Source organism: Trachypithecus francoisi, unplaced genomic scaffold (assembly GCF_009764315.1).
Source record: "Trachypithecus francoisi isolate TF-2019V2 unplaced genomic scaffold, Tfra_2.0 Lachesis_group8, whole genome shotgun sequence".
Lineage (NCBI taxonomy): Eukaryota > Metazoa > Chordata > Mammalia > Primates > Cercopithecidae > Trachypithecus > Trachypithecus francoisi.
Genome location: NW_022681473.1, coordinates 5,683,118 through 5,703,626, shown reverse-complemented (window position 1 = coordinate 5,703,626; position 20,509 = coordinate 5,683,118). Strand labels below are relative to the sequence as shown.

General features: G+C 49.7%; 1 protein-coding gene across 2 annotated transcripts in view; it reads right to left on the bottom strand.

Moving 5' to 3' along the window:
- Positions 1-20,509, bottom strand: part of CPT1A (carnitine palmitoyltransferase 1A) — an 85,900-nt gene that overhangs the window by 24,262 nt on the left and 41,129 nt on the right. For both annotated transcript variants that reach the window (XM_033207455.1, XM_033207454.1), the window contains exons 6-11: positions 19,598-19,735; positions 17,222-17,299; positions 15,101-15,208; positions 12,974-13,061; positions 3,494-3,689; positions 399-587 (exon numbers count right to left, since the gene is read on the bottom strand). In XM_033207455.1, the coding sequence (XP_033063346.1) occupies positions 399-587; positions 3,494-3,689; positions 12,974-13,061; positions 15,101-15,208; positions 17,222-17,299; positions 19,598-19,735 (797 nt within the window). The remainder of the gene's footprint in view (positions 1-398; positions 588-3,493; positions 3,690-12,973; positions 13,062-15,100; positions 15,209-17,221; positions 17,300-19,597; positions 19,736-20,509) is intronic.

Here is a 20,509-nt window from a genome sequence, read left to right as displayed (position 1 = left end):
CACTTTAGAGAGGCTGAGGTGGGCGGATCACTTGAGATCAGGAGTTCATAACCAGCCTGGCCAACGTGGTGAAATCCTGTCTCTACTAAAAATACAAAAATTAGCCAGGCGTGTTAGCACACGCCTGTAATCCCAGCTACTTGGGAGGCTGAAGGAGGAGAATCGCTTGAACCCGGGAGGTGGAGGTTGCAGTGAGCTGAGATCAAGCCACTGCACTCCAGCCTGGGTGACAGAGCAAGACTCCATTTCAAAAATAAATAAAATAAAACTGAAGGTTATATTTTTATGCCACCTTCTTCCTTAGCATTATAGATACTTAGGGGTGAGTGTCAGGCACATAGGGTATTTCTTCCAAGCTCATGGGCAAACTCCCATCTCTCAGAAAGTAAGGACAGTACCTGTCGTAACATTGGCCATGTAGTAGAGACTTGGCGTAGCTGTCCATCGATGTATCCGGGTCTTCCCTTCTGTATCCTTGTTCAGTTTCATCTAACGTCACGAAGAACGCTGCTTTCTCCACGGCATCAAGAGACTGTTTATTTTTCCCCCGCCCAAAATAGGCCTGGCGACACCTGGCCCAGGGAACTCTGCAGTGAAGATGAACTATGATTAAAGGCAGCCGGACCTGCAGCCATAGAGCGATGTCTCCTGGCACGTGATGTTTGAAATGACACAATCAAACCTTTGCAGTTTTTCAGAATTTCTCGAAGGAAAACTCCATTTTGACGATGTTCCCCGTCTGAGACTGTTTGTTGGAAAGACTCTCACCTTCTGCTTGTCTCCAGACCACAGCACAGGGAGCAGTGGGTAATTTTTGTTCAATAAATGCTGACTAAATGAACGGTCAGATGGCAGGCTGGCCCTGTGGGCAAAGCCGCCAGGAAGCAGCAGACCCAGATCACCATGCTCCGTGCTCCCTGACACGTCCATGCTCCCCGACATGCCCTCCCTCCCCTCCACAGGAACCACCCTAGGTAAGTTCCGGCAGCCCAGGTCACGGTAAATGCGTAAGAGTGTGTCCCTCATGCCAGGCTCTGCTCCAAACCTTTTCTGTGTACCAACTCACTGATCTTCTCAATGCTACTGTACCCATTTTTCAGATGAGAAAACTGAAGCACGGAAAGATTAGGTCACAGCTATTTTGAGGCAGAGTTGGAACCCAGGTCATCAGCCCCCAAGTGCATGCCACAGATGCCCATGTGACCCCTCCACAGGGTCTCCGTGTCCGTCTTATTTGGAATACACAGAACTGATGTGATGCCCACTTCCTTCTTGGAAGACCCCACCAGCTGGGCTTCCTCGAATGCTCCTGGGTCCCTCTCACTCCAGCTCCTCCAGGGCCGTCTGCCACTGCCCACCCTTCCAGATCGGGGCCATCTGGCTCTCTTCCCACCGTCTTCTCTCTACGAGTGCTTGGATACGGTGGCCCACAGGGCCAATAAGCCCAGAAACACGTCAGGCCCCAGTGCACACCCCACTGGGGGGACAAAGGTGATGGTGACGGTGATGGTGGCCGGCATGTATGGAGCCCTTCTTGTGAAGGACTCCCGTGGTTAAGATGCTGGTCTGGCCCTATCCAGAGGGGGCATTGGGATTGAGGCACCTGCAGACCCACAGGGAGCCCAGGCCCCACAGCGCCTGCTCAGGCTCCCCACGTCTCCTCGGCTGGGGATTCCAGGCTCTCGGAGGAGCCCATCGGGCAAGCGCATCTTCACCCGAGACACATCTCCTGCTGCCGCTCTTTCCAGCCTTGTCAGCACCACAGTGGACAACGAACAACGCCAGCTTCCCTGCATACATCCTCCCCTATCCCTCTCCTGCACTCGGGCCTGGCCCTCTTTCAGGACCTCACTACTTGGGCCACCGAAAAGTATCCCTGTGTCCAAGGCCCCTCCTCCCTGCCCAACCAGAAGAATCTCCTGCATTAACCTACGTATGCCCCCCGGCCCACTCCACCCTACACCACCTGAAGTGGCCCCTAGTCGCAGAATCAAGCTCAAATATGGTTGGGTGCCTGGGACCCTCCCCAGCCTGGCACCGTGGCCCAGCCATCCAGCCCACTCCACAGCTCCTGCTTGCTCTGCTGCCCCAGGGAATGCCGCTCCACCCCCTGGACACCCACTGTCCTGGTCTGCTCCCACCCTCTGCGAGACACAGCCCACCTGCGGCCCCTGCACGCTGCACAGAACCTCTCTTGATCTTTGCAGAAGGGGACCCGACACCTGCCCCTCCCGCCTTACTCCCAGAGCAGTTGTCACACTGCTGGAATGTGGCAGCTCTCGGCCGGGGACAACAGTGTCCCCCAGATGCTGGGCAATGTCTGCAGCACTTCTGGTTGTCACACAGGTTGCTACTGGCAGCCGGTGGGCAGAGGCCGGGGCTGTCGCTCAGCATCTGACGCTGCACAGGGCAATGCCCCCCACAAAGAGGTACCCGGCCCTGAGCGTGTGCAGCGCTGAGGTGAGAAACCCTACTATACATCACACACCACACCCTCGAGAAAACCAAGCTTGGGTGATTCTCTTTCTGTTTTATTTTTTGAGACAAGGTCTCACTCTGTCACCCAGGCTGGAGTGCAGTGCCTCGATCATGGCTTACTGCAGCCTCGACTTCCTGGGCTCAAGTAATCCTCCTGCCTTAGCCTCCTGAGTAGCTGGGACTACAGGCACGCACCACCAAGCATGGCTAATTTTTTGTGAGATGGGGTCTCACTCTGTTGCCCAGGCTGGTCTCAAACCCCTAGGCTCAAGTGACTCTCCTGCCTTGGTATCCTAAAGCACTGGAATTATAGGCATGAGCCACTGCGCCCAGCCTGATTCTTTTTCACTGAGGCAAGGAAAGGTAACTAGCACAGGGGCGTTGGTTTCAATTTGTTCTGTTTCCTAAATTAATAAATACGCCCACAGCCCCGTAAGAAAGGCTAATCCTGGCCAGGCGTGTGGCTCACACCTGGAATCCCAGCACTTTGGGAGGCCGAGGTGGGTGGATCACTTGAGGTCAGGAGTTTGAGACCAGCCTGGCCAACATGGTGAAACCCTGTCTCTACTAAAAATACAAAAATTAGCTGGGCGTGGTGGTGCACTCCCAGCTACTCGGGGGGGCTGAGGCAGGAGAATCACTTGAACCCGGGAGGCGGAGGTTGCTGTGAGCTGAGATAGCGCCGCTGCACTCCAGCCTAGGCAACAGAGTGAGACTCCCTCTCAAAAAAAAAAAAAAGCAAGCAAGCCTAATTCTAGTCCTCACTTCTCCCCGTCCTGGACTCTGGAGGGTTTCCACACACGTTTGCCTGACACACACACAGGAGTGACCAGGGACTCCCCGCCATGTCCCCACTGCTCTTGAGACCCACCGAGCCGGGAGACCCCAGAGCAAAACAGAGCTGAGGTGGGGAGCCCCATTCCAGGGTTCCACAGGCCCCGACGGGGATGGGCCCTGGTGAGGACGAGCGCCTCCACCACCCCTCAAAACAGGACAAGGGACCCGGGCTGCGCACCTGTCCCCTGCGGTGAGGGCTGCCAGCCTGGCTTCCCCAGGCTGAGGCTCCGAGGTGTTGTCCAGGATCCTCTGCATCTGCTGCTCCATCTCCCGGGGCTTCAGCAGCCGCCCGTCGTGGTAGAGCCAGACCTTGAAGTAGCGCCCTCGATGGTACACGACGATGTGCTTGCTGTCTCTCATGTGCTGGATGGTGTCTGAGCCGGCCGCGGGTTGGAGACACAAAACCAAGAGTCCCAAGTTCACCGCGTGCTGAGACGACCGCACCCTGACTCTATAAAGGGCATGGGAGTCCCTGCTCTGCGTCCCTCCGGGCAGCCTCAGGAGCCTATTCCTCAAGACGTTTTAAATGATTAAGGACAGCATGGAGTTAAAGCTCTGGATCGGATAGGCCTGACTTCTGAGCTCAGCTTGGTCACTCATTAGATTATGACCTCAAACAAATTACCTGAGGCCAGGCGCAGTGGGAGGCTGGGAGTGGTGGCTCACGCCTATAATCCCAGCACTTTGGGTGAGGTGAGAGGATCATATGAGGTCAGGAGTTCAAGACCAGCCTGGCCAACATGGTGAAACCTCGCCTCTACTAAAAATACAAAAATTAGCCAGGTGTGGTGGCATGCACCTGTAGTTCCAGCTACTCGGGAGGCTGAGGCAGGAGAATTGCTTGAACCCAGGATGTGGAGGTTGCAGTGAGCCGAGATCACGCCACTGCACTCCAGCCTGGGTAACAGAGCGAGACTCCATCTCAGAAAAAAAAAAAGCATGCTTAGCAAAATGGAATATTATCATAAAAAAAAATTGCTCAACCCTCCCTAAGCCTCTCTTCTGTAAAATGGAGATCATATGTTCCCCATGTGCGCTGTGCAAGAATGAAGAGATGATATCCATGAAGCTCATATAAAGTAGGCACTGGATCGGTGTAGTAACTTTTTATTAATTAATGACGATAGGGCAACTTAGAAACTATTCTGAGAAACATTCTGAGAATTGTTTCTGAGAACCCGAGAAATGTTCTGAGAAAGGAAGTGGAAAATTATGAAACCAAGCCATTCCGTAAAAACTACTAAAACAGTAATTTAAGATCCTCAGTAAGCTTCAACATCACACAAATGTGATGAAGTACATTCCCTCCACGAATATGTATCAAGTCCTCTTAAGCACTGCTCAGTGGGGATGCACAGTGACAGCTGATCAAGGCAGATCGTCTAGTGGGGAAGACGTAATAAATGCATGGTTAAAAATAGGACAAGCTGCCGGGAGCAGTGGCTCATGCCTGTATTCCCAGCACTTCAGGAGGCTGAGGAGGGAGGATCGCTTGAGCCCAGGGGTTCAGGACTAACCTGGGCAACATGGCGAAACCACATCTCTACAAAAAAATACAAAAATCAGCTGGGGGTGATGGTGTGCACCTGTAGTCCTAGTTATTCTGGAGCTAGGGTGGCAGGATCACTTGAGCCTCCCAAAGTGCTGGAATTACAGGCGTGAGCCACAGCGTCCAGCCTCTGACATTTACATTTCTTTTACTGCTTTTCTTGGTCATTTTTTGAGACAGGGTCTCTGATACAGTTTGGCTCTGTGTCCCCACCCAAATCTCATCTCGAATTGTAATCCCCATACGTTGAGGCAGGGATCTGTAATCCCCACGTGTCAAGGGAGTGGGTGATTGGATCACGGGGGCGGGTCCCCCATGCTGTGAGTGAGTTCTCACGAGATCGGTGGTTTTATAAGTGTTTGGAAGTTCCTCCTTTACCCTTCTCTTTCCTTTCGACTTGTGAGGAAGGTGCCTACTTGCCCTTCCACCATGAGTGTAAGTTTCTGAGGCCTCCCCAGCCATGGGGAACTGTGAATCAATTCAACCTCTTTCCAGGCAGAGGCTGCAGTGAACTGACATTGCACCACTGCACTCCAGCCTGGGTGACAGAGCAAGACCCTATCTCAAACAAACAAACAAAAACAAAATAGGACAAGTGTCACAAAAGGCTAGAAAGTGTAGGACTGGGACCAGCCCAGCCTGGAGATGTGAGAAAGCCTTGCCACCCCCACTAAAGAAGTGACATTTAAGAAGAACCCGGCCAGATGAAGCACAGAATTCATCAATATTAAGCCCGATCTCTTTTTTTTTTTTTCTTTTGAGACAGAGTCTCGCTCTTATCGCCCAGGCTGGAGTGCAGTGGCGTGATCTCGGCTCACTGCAACCTCTGCCTCCCGGGTTCAAGCTTCTCCTGCCTCAGCTTCCTGAGTAGGTGGGATTACAGGCACCTGCCACCATGCCCGGCTCATTTTTGTAGTGCTGGGATTACAGGCATGAGCCACTGTGCCTGGCCTCCCGCTCTCATTTTTAAAATGTTTACCAAACCAAAGAGGGAGGAGACCTGCTGTGGTTTGCTGAAGGGTTCCTACCAGAAACTTGGACCAAATGGCATCTGAAGCCTTTGCTTTAAAGTCAGAAACAGGACAAGAATGCACACCATGACTATGTATATTCACATTACACTCGGGATGCTGGCCGGGCAGTAAAATAAGAAATAAATAAAATAAAAGATAAAGGTATTGAAAGGGAAATATCAAAGGTGTCATTTGCAGCTATGATTAGCATGTAGAAAATCCAAGAAAACTTATCAGCTATTTAAACCACTAAGAATACAGCTGGGTAGTGGCTGGGTGCGGTGGCTCACGCCTGTAAACCCAGCACTTTGGGAGGCCAAGGCAGGCAGATCACGAGGTCAGGAGATCAAGACCATCCTAGTTAACATGGTGAAACCACGTCTCTACTAAAAATACAAAAAATTAACCAGGCATGGTGGCATGGGCCTGTAGTCCCAGCTACTCAGGAGGTTGAGGCAGGAGAAGCTTGAACCCGGGAGGCGGAGGTTGCAGTGAGCCAAGATCATGCCACTGTACTCCAGCCTGGGCGACAGCGAGACCGTCTAAAAAATTAAAATTAAAATTAAATTAAAAAAATGCAGCTGGGTAGAAACTCAGTTTATAAAAACCTTTCACGTTCCTATACCCCAGGGCACAGACTGAACTGTGCCCCCCATTCATACATTGAAGTTCTAACCCCCAGCACCTCAGAATGTGACCTCATTTGGAGATAGGGTCTTTAAAGAGGTATAAACATAAAATGAGGTCATTAGGGTAAGCCCTAATCCTACGTGACTGTGTCCTTTTAAGAAGAGGAGTTTAGGGCTGGGCGCGGTGGCTCACATCTGTAATCCGAGCACTTTGGGAGGCCGAGGTGGGCGGATCACCTGAGGTCAGGAGTTCGAGACCAGCCTGGCCCATGTTTTAGTAGAAACCTCGTCTCTACTAAAAAATTACAAAAATTAGCCAGGCGTGGTGGCGGGCACCTGTAGTCCCAGCTACTTGGGAGGCTGCAGCAGGAGAATCACTTGAACCCAGGAGGTGGAGGTTGCAGTGAGCCAAGATTGTGCCACTGCATTCCAGCCTGGGTGACAGAATGAGACTCAGTCTCAAAAAAAGGAGAGTTTAGGACACGCACAGAGGGACAACCATGTAAGGACACAGGGAGGAGATGGCTGTCCAAGGAGAGAGGCCTACAGAAGGAACCACCTCTGCCAATACCTTGATGTTGGAGTTCCAGCCTCCAGAGTTGTGAGAAAATCGCTGTCGTTGCTTAACCCGCACAGTCTGTGGTATTTGTTATGGTGGCCTGAGCAAATCTACACGCTGCATAACCAACAACTTGAAAATATTCTTGAAAAGGAACTAAACAATAAAGGTGCTTAGAAATAGCTCGAACAAATGATGTGCAAGACCTTTATGGAGAAAAGTATGACATTTTATTAAAATCACCTAAAAAACAAAAAAGGGGCCAGGCACAGCAGCTCATGCCTATAATCCCAGCCCTTTGGGAGGCCGACGTAGGTGGATCATTTGAGGCCAAGAGTTCAAGATCAGCCTGACCAGTATGGTGAATCCCTGTCTCCACTAAAAATACAAAAATTAGCTGGATGTGGTGGCACACACCTGTAATCCCAGCTACTAGGGAGGCTGGGGCAGGAGAATCGCTTGAACCTGGGAGATGGGGTTTGCAGTGAGCCAAGATTGCGCCACTACACTGCAGCCTCGGCAATGGAGTGAGACTTGGTTTCGAAAAAACAAACAAACAGGCCGGGCGCGGTGGCTCAAGCCTGTAATCCCAGCACTTTGGGAGGCCGAGACGGGAGGATCACGAGGTCAGGAGATCGAGACCATCCTGGCTAACACGGTGAAACCCCGTCTCTACTAAAAAAATACAAAAAACTAGCCAGGCGAGGTGGCGGTGCCTGTAGTCCCAGCTACTCGGGAGGCTGAGGCAGGAGAATGGCGTGAACCCGGGAGGCGGAGCTTGCCGTGAGCTGAGATCCGGCCACTGCACTCCAGCCTGGGCGACACAGCGAGACTCCGTCTCAAAAAAACAAACAAACAAACAAACAAACAAACAAAAATTAAAAAATAAAAACTAAAAGCAGAATGTCTGAATATATAAAGACTTTCTACAAATCAATAAGGAAAAGATATACACCCATTTTTAAAAAAAAAAAACAAAATATATGAACAATATTCTCAACAGAAGAAATCCAAGTGTCCAGTTGACATTTTAAAAGTTGCTAACCCTTTTGGCAAAAATGAAGGGAAAAGGGTATTTTATAGATTGCTGGGGACACGAAAGTTGGTAAAAAAAACTTTGAGGGTAATTTGTCAATGCCAGTAAGATGGAAAATGTCCCCCAGGGCAGCCGGCAAGCCAGTTCTAGGTGCCTGCTCTAGAGACGGTTTGACCAGTGCACACAGGGGAGAAACATGCACAGAATTCACTGAGTGTCACTTAGAAAAGCAAAACAGGAAAGAAAGAAAAGTGTCACATACTAGCATTGTTTTGATACTCTAACGAAGTACACCATAAATGTCAGTAATGATTGTACTGGAGTGGTGAGATTAGGGCTATATCTTCTGCTAAAAGATTTTCTAAATTTTGGTAGTAATTCCATTATAGAGCAATATACACTATTAAATAGAAAATGCCAGAACTGAAGACCCTTAAGGTAAGTCTATACTTCTTTCCCTTTTTTTATTTTGGGGAATTTGAATGGCCTAATTGGTGAGGACTGTGACTGATGGGATCCACTGGTGGGGATGTCTGAGAAAGTGCGTAGGACTTTGCTCGTTGCTTACCAATGAATGGAATTGCACGTGGTCATATACATTTACATTTCTCTCTTTCTTTTTTTTTTTTTTGATAGGGTCTTGCTCTGTCACCCAGGCTGGAGTGCAGTGGTACGATCTCAGCTTACTGCAACCTCCTCCTCTCGGGTTCAAGTGATTCTCTTCTCTCAGCCTCCTGAGTAGCTGGGATTACAGATGTCTGCTACCACGCCTGGCTAATTTTTGTGGGTTTTTTTTAGTAGAGGTGGGGGTTTCACCATGTTGGCCAGGATGGTCTCGAACTCCTGACCTCAAGTGATCCACCCACCTCTGCCTCCTAGAGTGCTGGAATTACAGGCGTGAGCCACAGCGTCTGGCCTCTGATATGTACATTTCTTTTTCTGTTTTACTTGGTCATTTTTTGAGACATGGTCTCTGATCTAGTTTGACTCTGTGTCCCCACCCAAATCTCATCTCGAATTGTAATCCCCATATGTTGACGGAGGGATCTGTAATCCCCACGTGTCAAGGGAGTGGGTGATTGGATCACAGGGGCGGGTCCCCCATGCTGTGAGTGAGTTCTCACGAGATCGGTGGTTTTATAAGTGTTTGGGAGTTCTTCTTTCACCCTTCTCTTTCCTTTCGACTTGTGAGGAAGGTGCCTGCTTGCCCTTCCACCATGATTGTAAGTTTCTGAGGCCTCCCCAGCCATGCGGAACTGTGAATCAATTCAACCTCTTTCCTTTATAAATTGCCTGGCCTCAGGTATTTCTCTACAGCAGTGTGGAGACAGACTAATTTAGTCTCTCTCTGTTGCCCAGGCTGGAGTGCAGTGGTGCCATCATGGCTCAGCGCAGCCTCAACCTCCTGGGCTTAAGCAATCCTCCCACCTCAGCCTCCCAAGTAGCTGGGACTACAGGTGCACCACCATGCCCAGGTAACTTGTTTGTATTTTTTGTAGAGATGAGGTATCACCATGTTGTCCAGACTGGTCTCAAACTCCTGGACTCAGGCAATCCACCCACCTGAGCCTCCCAAAGTGCTGGGATTACAGGCGTGAGCCACTGTGCCCAGCCTTTGTATTTACATTTCTTTTATTCCCAGTGATGTTGAATGCTTTTCTGCAACTCATTAAACATTTCTCCTTCTGTGAACTCCTAGGGGTGCTCATCATTTCCTTTCCAATTAGGATCTTCATGGTTTTCCGGCAGATTTATAAGAACTCTTTACATATTAACCCTGTTCTCTGTTGTGAGCACTTACCCTCAATTTGTTACCTACCTTTTAAAACAGTTTCAAGTATTTTTGAAATACAGAAAACTAAAATCTTTACGTTACAATATTTGGGTTTTTCCGTTGTTGTAATGAGTTGAGCTGTGTCCCCCCAAAACATACGTCCATGTTCTAGCCCTGGTACCTGTGAGAACCTTATTTCTTAATTGGAAGTAGTGTCTTTTTTTTTTTTTTTTTTTCCTTTTTTGAGACAGGGTCTCATTCTGTAACCCAGACTAAGTGCAGTGGTGTGATCACAGGTCAGCTCACTACAGTCTCTACCTCCCAGGCTCAAGTGATCCTCCCTCCCCAGCCTCCTGAGTAGCTGGGTCCATAGGCACACACCACTATGTCCAGCTAATGTTTGTATTTTTTTGTAGTGATGGGGTTTTGCCATGTTGCCCAGGCTGGTCTCAAACTCCTGGACTCAGGTGATCCACCCACCTCGGCCTCCCAACGTGCTGAGATTATAGACATAAGCCACCGCATCTGGCCTGGAAATAGGGTCTTGCTGATATAATTCAATATTAAGATGAGGTCACACTGGACTAGGGTGAACCCCAAATCCAATGACTGTTGTCCTTGTAAGAGAGACACACATAGACACAGAGGTGAGGGCCAAGGTGACATGGAAGCAGAGATCAGAGTGATGTGCCTGCAAGCCAAGGAGCACATGGAGCCCCCAGAAGCCAGAAGAGGCACAAAGGCCTCCGGAGCCCAGAGCCTTTGAAAAGAGCATGGCCCTGCCGACATCTTGATCTTGGACTCTGGCTTCCAGAGCTGTGGCAGGAGAAACTTATGTTGTGTTAAGACATCCAGTTTGTGGCCATTTATTCCAGCAACCCCAGGAAACTTACTCAGGCATCATGCTCAGAATGGCTGTCCAGGTACACTAAGTAGCTAGGTTTTACTCCAGCATTTCCCTTGCTTATTGATTTGTTTTATTTTTACTTTATATACATATATTTTTGAGATGGAGTCTCACTCTGTCACTCAAGCTGGAGTGTAGTGGCATGATCTCGGCTCACTGCAACCTCCATTTCCCGGGTTCAAGCGATCCTCCTACCTGTGCCTCCCAAGTAGCTGGGATTACAGGTGTGTGCCACCACACCCAGCTAGTTTTGGTATTTTTAGTAGAGATGGGGTTTCACCATGTTGGCCAGGCTGGTGTTGAACTCCTGACCTCAGGTGATCCACCTGCCTCGGCCTCCCAAAGTGCTGGGATTACAAGAATGAGCCTCTGTGCCTGGCCTCCCTTATTTATTTTTTTAAACACATAAATATTTACCTCCTGGAATCACTGTCAGTGTAGACCGCATGTCCCAAACTTAAATGATCTTAAGGACATCCCCATACCACGGTACTGACTGAGAGCAGGTGGCAGCCTCCCCGAGACACCCTGACCTGCTTCCCTTTGGGGACACTGCTTGCCCTGGTCGGTGAAGGGGCAACTGCCCCTCCAATCAGGGAGACACTGTGAGACGATGGAAGAACCAGCTTCACCTTCCTCCACCTCTTTGCCCAACCGCCCCAGGACTGCTGTTGGCCGACACATCTGTTTTTCACGTGTGGAGCTGCAGGGCAATGGACGCCAGTGTGTGGCAGGAAGACAGGAGGGGTTTAGCCAGAAACACCGTGAAATCCGTGAACAAACATGGAGTGGGTTCTTTTTTGTTTTTTTGAGATGGAGTTTCACTCTTGCTGCCCAGGCTGGAGTACAGTGGCACAATCTCAGTTCACTGCAACCTCTGCCTCCCATGTTCAAGTGATTCTCCTGCCTCAGCCTCCCAAGTAGCTGGGACTGCAGGCGCCTGCCACCATACCCGGCTAATTTCGTGTTTTTAGTAGAGATGGGGTTTCGCCATGTTGGTCAGGCTGGTCTTAAACTCCTGACCTCAGGTGATCTGCCCGCCTCAGCCTCCCAAAGTGCTGGGATTACAAGTGTGAGCCACTGCGCCTGGCCAGAATGGGTTTTTAGAGAACCTCTGAAGGCAGGATCAGAGGAAAGGGGAGAATCTGCTTAGGAAAGCCCGGAAGCCAGCTTTTGTGCAAGGCTACAGCAAAGGCTCCCCAGCGACCACCACAGTGCACACTACTGACTAGGGTTTGGTCTGGAAGGACTGGGCTGCAACAAGACACTCAAAGCTCCGGGTCAGCTCTGGCCCTTTCCAGCCAGCTTCCCAAGCAGCCCTGAGGCCCGCCCATCATACAGGCCTGCCATGGTGGTCTTGGGCTCTAGCTCATCACGTGTCTCTGGGTAGTTCCCTATTCACAGGCACCTGGGGAAATGGGGGAAATGGAGGCCATGGACGGCACAGCCTGGGCCCGTGCCTGGCCTGGATGGTCCCTATGGTGCCTGTTCTCCCTTCCCTGTCATTCTCAGGGATATCCCGGTTTGGATGGTGGCTTATGTGGCCACTCTGCCCAGGTCAGGCAGCTGATACGGGAGTGTCTGGAACACAAATCGACCTTCTCGAGCACGACCCAGTGTGCGCTCCACCACAAACCCTGCCTGTGAGCCGGAGCAAAATGCCTCTGAGGAATTGGGACTCAGGAGAAAAACACTCAGCTGGGCGTGAGTCCGGGAGTTTGAGACCAGCCTGGGCAACACAGCAAAACCTCATCTCTATAAAAAATGCAAAAATTAGCCAGGCATGATGCATGTGCCTGTGGTCCCAGCTACTGGGGAGGCTAAGATGCAAGGATTCCTTGAGTTCAGGAGGTGGAGGCTGAAGTGAGCCGTGATCATGTCACTGCACTCCAGCCTGGGTGGCAGAGAGAGACCTCGTCTCAAAATCAATCAATCAATCAATCAATCAATCAAACACTCTATAAGACAGTCGACAGTCTCCAACCAAAGAGAAATTAAAATCTGGAAATAAGTCAACGACAGTGTCCAGGCCTAAGAAAGACAAAGGAAATTCAGCAGAAGGAACGTGTACCAGCCTACAGTCTCAGGAAGGGTCAGCAAAAATCAATTTGGCCCCTTTGACACTTTCTGATTCTGAGCACAGGGATGGAAAGTGCCCATTCCCCAGGGCGCCCCAAGAAGCTTCACTCACCCGTCTCCTCTCCGGGGATCCGGGAAGTGTTAAACATCCGCTCCCACTGCGCGGAGCAGAGCGGAATCGTGGACCCCAAGAGACGAATCTGTAACAAAAACACATTTCAAACCAACAGAAGAATCCCACCGAAGAAAAGCTGCAAGTTGGCCGGGCGCGGTGGCTCACGCCTGTAATCCCAGCACTTTGGGAGGCTGAGGCGGGCGGATCACAAGGTCAGGAGATCGAGACCATCCTGGCTAACACGGTGAAACCCCGTCTCTACTAAAAATACAAAAAAATTAGCCGGGTGTGGTGGCGGGCGCCTGTAGTCCCAGCTACTCGGGAGGCTGAGGCAGGAGAATGGCGTGAACCCGGGAGGCGGAGGTTGCAGTGAGCCGAGATTGCGCCACTGCACTCCAGCCTGGGCGACAGAGCGAGACTCCGTCTCAAAAAAAAAAAAAATATATATATATATATATATATGTATTTTTCAAACCAACAGAAGAATCCCACAGAAGAAAAGCAGCAAGTTGGCCGGGCGCGGTGGCTCACGCTTGTAATCCCAGCACTTCGGGAGGCTGAGGGGGCCAGATCACCTGAGGTTGGGACTTTGAGACCAGCCTGACCAACGCAGAGATATCCCGTCTTTACTAAAAATACAAAACTCAGCAAGGCACGGTGGCGCACGCCTGTAGTCCCAGCTACTCCTGAGGCTGAGGCAGGAGAATTGCTTGAGCCTAGGAGGCGGAAGTTGCAGTGAGCCGAGATCGCACTACTGCACTCCAGCCTGGGGGACACAGTGAGACTCCGCCTCAAAAAAAAAAAAAAAAAAAAAAAAAGCCGGGCGCGGTGGCTCAGGCCTGTAATCCCAGCACTTTGGGAGGCCAAGGCGGGTGGATCACGAGGTCAAGAGATCGAGACCATCCTGGCTAACCTGGTGAAACCCTGTCTCTACTAAAAATACAAAAAATTAGCCGGGCCTGGTGGCAGGTGCCTGTAGTCCCAGCTACTCGGGAGGCTGAGGCAGGAGAATGGCGTGAACCTGGGAATGGGGGCTTGCAGTGAGCGGAGATGGCACCACTGTACTCCAGCCTGGGCAACAGAGCGAGATTCCATCTCAAAAAAAAAAAAAAGAGAGAGAGAAAAGCAGCAAGTTAAGACCACGTGGAAATGCTGAATGTGTTTTCTGTGCAAATTGCTTGGTTTGACTTCATCTTTTCCAATGGCTCCCTGGAATGATTCGTTGGGGGACTCATTACTTCTTGCACAGTAAAACCCTAAATAACACATTCTAATCAATTATTTATAACTGACACTTAAAACCAAAGAAATATTTCAGGAAGAAAAGTCTTGTTTCTTACGAGCAACCCACCAGCTAGTATTAGTTCAAAAACAACAAGGGCTTCTTCGAAGGGCAGATTACAGAACTAAAGTACAACAGATGTATATTCATTTAGGAGACACGAGTAGAATTAAATCTCAAAATAATTAGGCTCAGTGAAAGAAACTAGAATTTAGAAAAAAAGAGTGCATACTGTATGATTCCACTTACATAAAGCTTTACAAATTACAAACTAATCTAGAGTGACAGACAGTAGACCGGGGGTCCAGGACCAGGTGGGAGGGAGAGATAACAAAGGGCAGAGGGTTTTTGGGTTGACTGATATATTCACCATCCTGACTGCAGTGATGATGGTTTCTCAGATGCATCAATATACACACATCAGAAGTTATCAAACTCTCCACTTTATAATTTTTCTTTTTTTTTTGAGATGGAGTTTCATTCTTATCACCCAGGCTGGAGTGCAATGGCGTAATCTCGGCTCGCTGCAACCTCTGCCTCCCAGGTTCAAGCGATTCTCCTGCATCGGCCCCTCAAGTAGCTGGAATTACAGGCATGTGCCACCATGCCCAGCTAATTTTTGTATTTTTAGTAGAGATGGGGTTTCACTATGTTGGCCAGGCTGGTCTTCAACTGCTAACCTCAGATGATCTGCCTGCTTTGGCCTCCCAAAGTGCCAGGATTACAGGCGTGAGACACTGTGCCCGGCCACAAACTGTATACTTTAAACATGTGCAATATGTCAATTATACCTCTGTTAAGCTGTTTGAAAAGAATTTTTTTAAAGCAATTTGTGTGCCTACTGGTTTGATTTCCTCCCGGTCTAGCTTGCGCCTGTAAAGCAGGATGGCGTGGATGGCGTTGCCGGCTCTTGCTGCCTGAATGTGAGTTGGAAGGACATACAGCAGATCCTGAAAAGCGAAAAAGGTGACATGGAGAGAATTTGCATAGGGAAAGATAAGCAAATTTAAATACATCACAGCACATCCTGCACGCTGTCAAAATATTTCCAGAGATGTATTCAGTTACGTCTGCAATGCTACAAAATAAATGGTAGTTTGATTTTCTACACTTTGTCTTTTACTTTGTAAATGTTTTATGAGAACGGAAGTCCTCCAAAACTCTTGAGCTATTAAAGATAACTATTCGCACCAAATACCCTCCTATAACACAGAGAACGGAAAGCAAAAATTAGTCAGGGAGCAATTAGACAATCAGGAAGTTTTCTGGATGAGACACAATGAAAGGTTGAAATAATTGTTTATACAGAGCTGTGCCTGCAGCTTTCTAAATTTGGAGACCCTGTTCCAAATGTCTACATTTTCCACAATTGGAAGAAAAGGCCAAGGAACACAGGTCTAACCTACATTTTGGAAGAGTCTATGTCCACACCGTGTCCCCAGTGATGTAGAAAGTGCCTCTGTTTGTAGGAAATGAACACGGGTCTCCTGGTGGGGAAGGGCCTCAGATAAACAGCTCACTTCCAAACAGAGCAGGAAAGGAAGTTCCGCGGACTACACGGACGGTTTTTCTTTCAGTCTGAGATTATTTCAGATGGGGGAAAAGAAGTTAAAAGAAAGGAAAATTTTGAAATGAAGAAAAACAGAAAGAAAAAGCAAATGATAAGCCGGGTGCGGTGGCTCACACCGGTAATCCCGGCACTTTGGGAGGCTGAGCCGCACGGATCACCTGGCCGGGCGCGGCGGCTCACGCCTGTAATCCCAGCACTTTGGGAGGCTGAGCTGCACGGATCACCTGAGGTCAGGAGTTTGAGATGAGACTGTCCAACATGGCGAAATCCCGTTTCTACAAAAAATACAAAAATTAGCCGGGCGTGGTGGCCGGTGCCTGTAACCCCAGCTACTCGGGAGGCTGAGGCAGGAGAATTGCTGGAACCGGGGAGGCAGAGGCTGCAGTGAGATGAATGGCACCACTGTACTCCAGCCTCGGCGACAGAGTAAGACCCCATCTCAAAAAAAAAGGAGGGGAAAAAAGAAAAAGTAAATGATAAAAAATAAACGAGGGAAAAAAATAAAAGGAAGTGAAGGAATGGAAGGAAAAGGAAAGAGAAGAGTTCTATTTGCCAGTTATTAAAGCAGTGGTCAAGAACCCAAATTGAGGGGCCTTCTAACCATCCATGCTTTGAAAGACAAAGCCCAGGAAACCAGAAACTACCATCGATGCACACCCCTTTGGCATCTCAGAAAACAGTAGGGTGAAGCGTAGTGCACTGGTGGCAGGATCTTGGCCAACCCACTGTCCCTGAGCTCTAGGGGTTCTGCAGGGATCTTAAGGCCGCTGTGGCACTAACTTCCAGTGCTAAGTCATAAAAACAGCAGGACAGGCTGGGCACGTGGCTCACACCTGTAATCCCAGCACTTAGGGAGGCTGAGGCTGGCGGATCACGTGAGCTCAGGAGTTCGAGACCAGCCTGGCTAACATGGCGAAACCCCGTCTCTACTAAAAATACAAAAATTAGCCGGGCGTATTGGTGGGCACCTGTAATCCCAGCTACTTGGGAAGCTGAGGCAGGAGAATCACTTGAACCTGGGAGGCGGAGGCTGTAGTGAGCCAAGATCGTGCCATTGCACTCCAGCCTGGTGGACAAGAGCAAAGCTCCATCTCAAAACAAAACAAAACAAAAAAAAAGCAGGACAGGTACAGCACAGTGAGGAATTCCTGTTTGCCAGAAACTTATTTTTGCAGCCCAAATCCCCCTGCAGTAGCAGAGCACCCTGGGCTACTAGGCTAATACTGAAGGGTACTCACAGGGTTCTCCAGCCTGGAAGCAGGACAGAGAGGAGCATGAGCCAGTCCCCAGAGCTTTCCCAGGCCGTCTACAGGCCTGTGAAGACACCACCTCTGTGGGCAGACCCGCCGCCCCACCATCCTCGTCAGACGGCAGCCCGGGCAGGGGCACTCACCATGGCATAGTAGTTGCTGTTCACCATGAGCGGCCCTCGTCCTCGGAGGTAGATGTACTCCTCCCACCAGTCGCTCACCTAGTGGGCGCAAACACCAGACAAACCCGCAGGCTCAGCAGGGGCCAGGCAGTCTCCCTAGCAGCAGCCCAGAGCCGCGGGGAAGGGCAGGCAGTGCTTTTGGCAGACATTTTGGCATCTAACGGAGGCCATTCCAGAACAGGGAACGCAGTCCTAACGAGATGGAATGTGACACCGTGGGAAACGAAAAGTGTTCTTTTTAAGTTGAGACGAGCAGAAAGAAGGTACATCACCTTCATTCTGTAGGTGGTTCGAAAGGGAAAAAAAAAGCCGAAGTGGGAGGATTGCTTGAGACGAGGAGTTCGAGACCAGGCTAGGCAACATAGCAAGAGCAAGGCTCTAGCTCTACATTAAAAATAAAAATAATAAATAAAATAAAAATTTTAAAAATGTTTAAAAGACCAGATGGAAAGTAAATCATAAATGTTTGACGGCTAACATGTTCTAAAAACCAGTACTGTGGGCTGGGCATGGTGGCTCACACCTGTAATCTCAGCACTTTGGGAGGCTGAGACAGGAGGATCGCTTGATGCCAGAAGTTTGAAGCCAGCCTGGGCAACATTGCAAGGTTCCAGCTCTCCAAAAAAAAATGTAAGAAATTAGCCAGGTGTGGTGGCTGACGCCTGGAATCTCAGCTACATGGGAGGCTAAGGCAGGAGGGTCACTTGAGCCCAGGGGTTCGAGGCAACAGTGAGCTATGATTGTGCCACTGCATTCCAGCCCGGGCAACAGAGCAAGACCTTTTCTCAAATAAAAGAAAAGAGAAACAAAGGCCAGGTGCGGTGGCTCACGCCTGTAATCCCAGCACTTTGGGAGACTGAGGCGGGCTGATCACTTGGGGTAAGGAGTTCCGGACCTGCCTGGCCAACATGATGAAACTCCATCTCTACTAAAAATACAAAAATTAGCTGGGCATGGCGGTGGGCGCCTGTAATCCCAGCTACTCAGGAGGCTGAGGCAGGGGAATCACTTGAACCCGGGAGGCGGAGGTTGCAGTAGCTGGGATCACACCACTGCACTCCAGCCTGGGCGACAGGGCGAGGCTCCACCTCAAAAAGAAAAGAAAAGAAAAGAAAAGAAAACAACAACAACAAAAAACAATGTTATGCAAAATTGCTCCACAGACTGCTTCTTGTCTTCCTGCTTCCCAGGTCTCCCTGAAGAAGCCACCGTCTCGGTCTAGTCCGTGGCACTAACCTGGCGTTCCACGGGTGTTGTCCCTGTTCCTTGGCACATGCATCCTGAAGCCACCCGGGGCAGTGCCCCCCAGCCACCTCACAGCTGCTGTCCCTTCACAGCCTGCTGGACCCAGAGATGGCTTCGTTTTCAGCTTTGTGCTCAAACACACGTAACTACAGAACAGTGGCCATGCAAGGGTCTCGTGTGCGGAGAGCTGCGCAGAGAGCTGATGTTTACCAGTCCAGCACACCCGTGCAGCCAGCAAACATGCCCGGCCCCCTGAGGCTTGAGAGACCCCTCCAGGCACTGCCCATCCACCCACGATGTGACTTCTGCACCACCTGCTGGTTCTGTCAGGGTCACTTGGGACACTTTCTCTTCCGTCTTAGTTGTTTCTCAAAGCTACACTCCCTCCCTTGCTTCATCTGCCAGAGGCCTGCTCTCACCCTCCCAGCACATGGAAGCCCAGTCAGCTCCCCACATACAGGGCACCAGCTAAGACACTTGGTTGGAGGAGATGCTCCTGGGACCACTGAGCCACACTCAATCCCAGCAAGCATCCCACACCATCCCTGCATCCACCAGCGAGCTCAGGAAGGATGCCCTTGGAATAAAAATAAACTAAAGAGGAGGATAGGAGCAGGTCTCTGGGACAGCATAGCACTGCTGCAGGAGAAACAGCTCACAAGAGGAATCCTCGGGGAAGAGGGAGAGGGAGAGGGCTCCTGTATGCAAAACACAGCACTGTGATGATGCACCTGCACTCAGGGTAAAACTGTCACTGTAGGCTGGGTGTGGTGGCTCATGCCCGTGATCCCAGCACTTTGGGAGGCCAAGGTGGGAAGATCACTTGAGCCCAGGAGTTTGAGACCAGCCTGGTCAACATAGTGAGACCCTGTCTCTACAAAAAATCCAAAAACCAAGAAACTGTCACTGTAACTATACGTCAGTCCTAACACACACACCCGTGCTGCATGCAGGTAAACCACAGCTGGAACTTCCTAAGGCGTGATTTCGGCTAATCACAGCTGTCGTTTCAGCCCTGTTATCCCTGCCCCTCAGAATCAGCATCTTCATACAGAAACATTTCATCAAGAAAAACTGTGTATACAGACTTACGTAATTTGTAGCCCACCAGGATTTTAACTTCAAATACCACTGTAATCTTGGTCCAAGACTGACAGCAAAGTCTTGAGCAAGTGCCGTCATCCGTTTGAAGTCTTCTTCCTTCATAAGAGGCCTCACCGACTCTAGATACTGGGATTATCGGGGAAAAAAAAATCACCCAAGTTAAAACACATTAATCAAAGCCTATGGTTGCCTCACTTGTGCCTTAGGAGAAGTTCTAACACATTGAAGAGGTTTTAGGCTGGGCATGGTGGCTCATGCTTGTAATCCCAGCATTTTGGGAGGTCAAGGCCAGTGGATTGCTTGAGCTCAGGAGTTCAAGACCTGCCTAGGCAACATGGTGAAACCCCATCTTTACAAAAAACAAGACAAAAATTAGCTGGGCATGGTGATGCATGTCTGTGGTCCCAGCTACGTGAGGGGTTGAGGTGGGAGGATCGCTTGAGCCCAGAAGGTCGAGGCTGCAGTGAGCCATGATCACGCCACCGCACCTCAGCCTGGGCAACAGAGTGAGACCCTATCTCAAAAAAAAAAAAGTTTAGACTCTTCCCCCAAGTTGGTCTTAGCAGTCCTTAAACAGGTTAACTCCCTTCCATGTAAATGGTATCATAGGGTAACAATAATTTAACAATTAAACTTTTTCTTCCTTTATTAGTTTTAAAAGTGTCCCAAATCCTGCATCACCAGAAAGCCACCATTAAATTTTTAGAATTTAAAATAAATTCTAGATTTGACAAGAAAAGTTAACAAGGAAATTTCAAGAATGTCTCTTATCTATTATTTGGTCCTTAATAAAAGAGCTGTTCTGACCTAAGTAAGCTTTGATGACCTGTGATGGTGACCACGAGATGGGGCAGAGTCATGCTGAGAGCTAGGTGCTGGGGCCGGGCAGGTGCTCAGGCA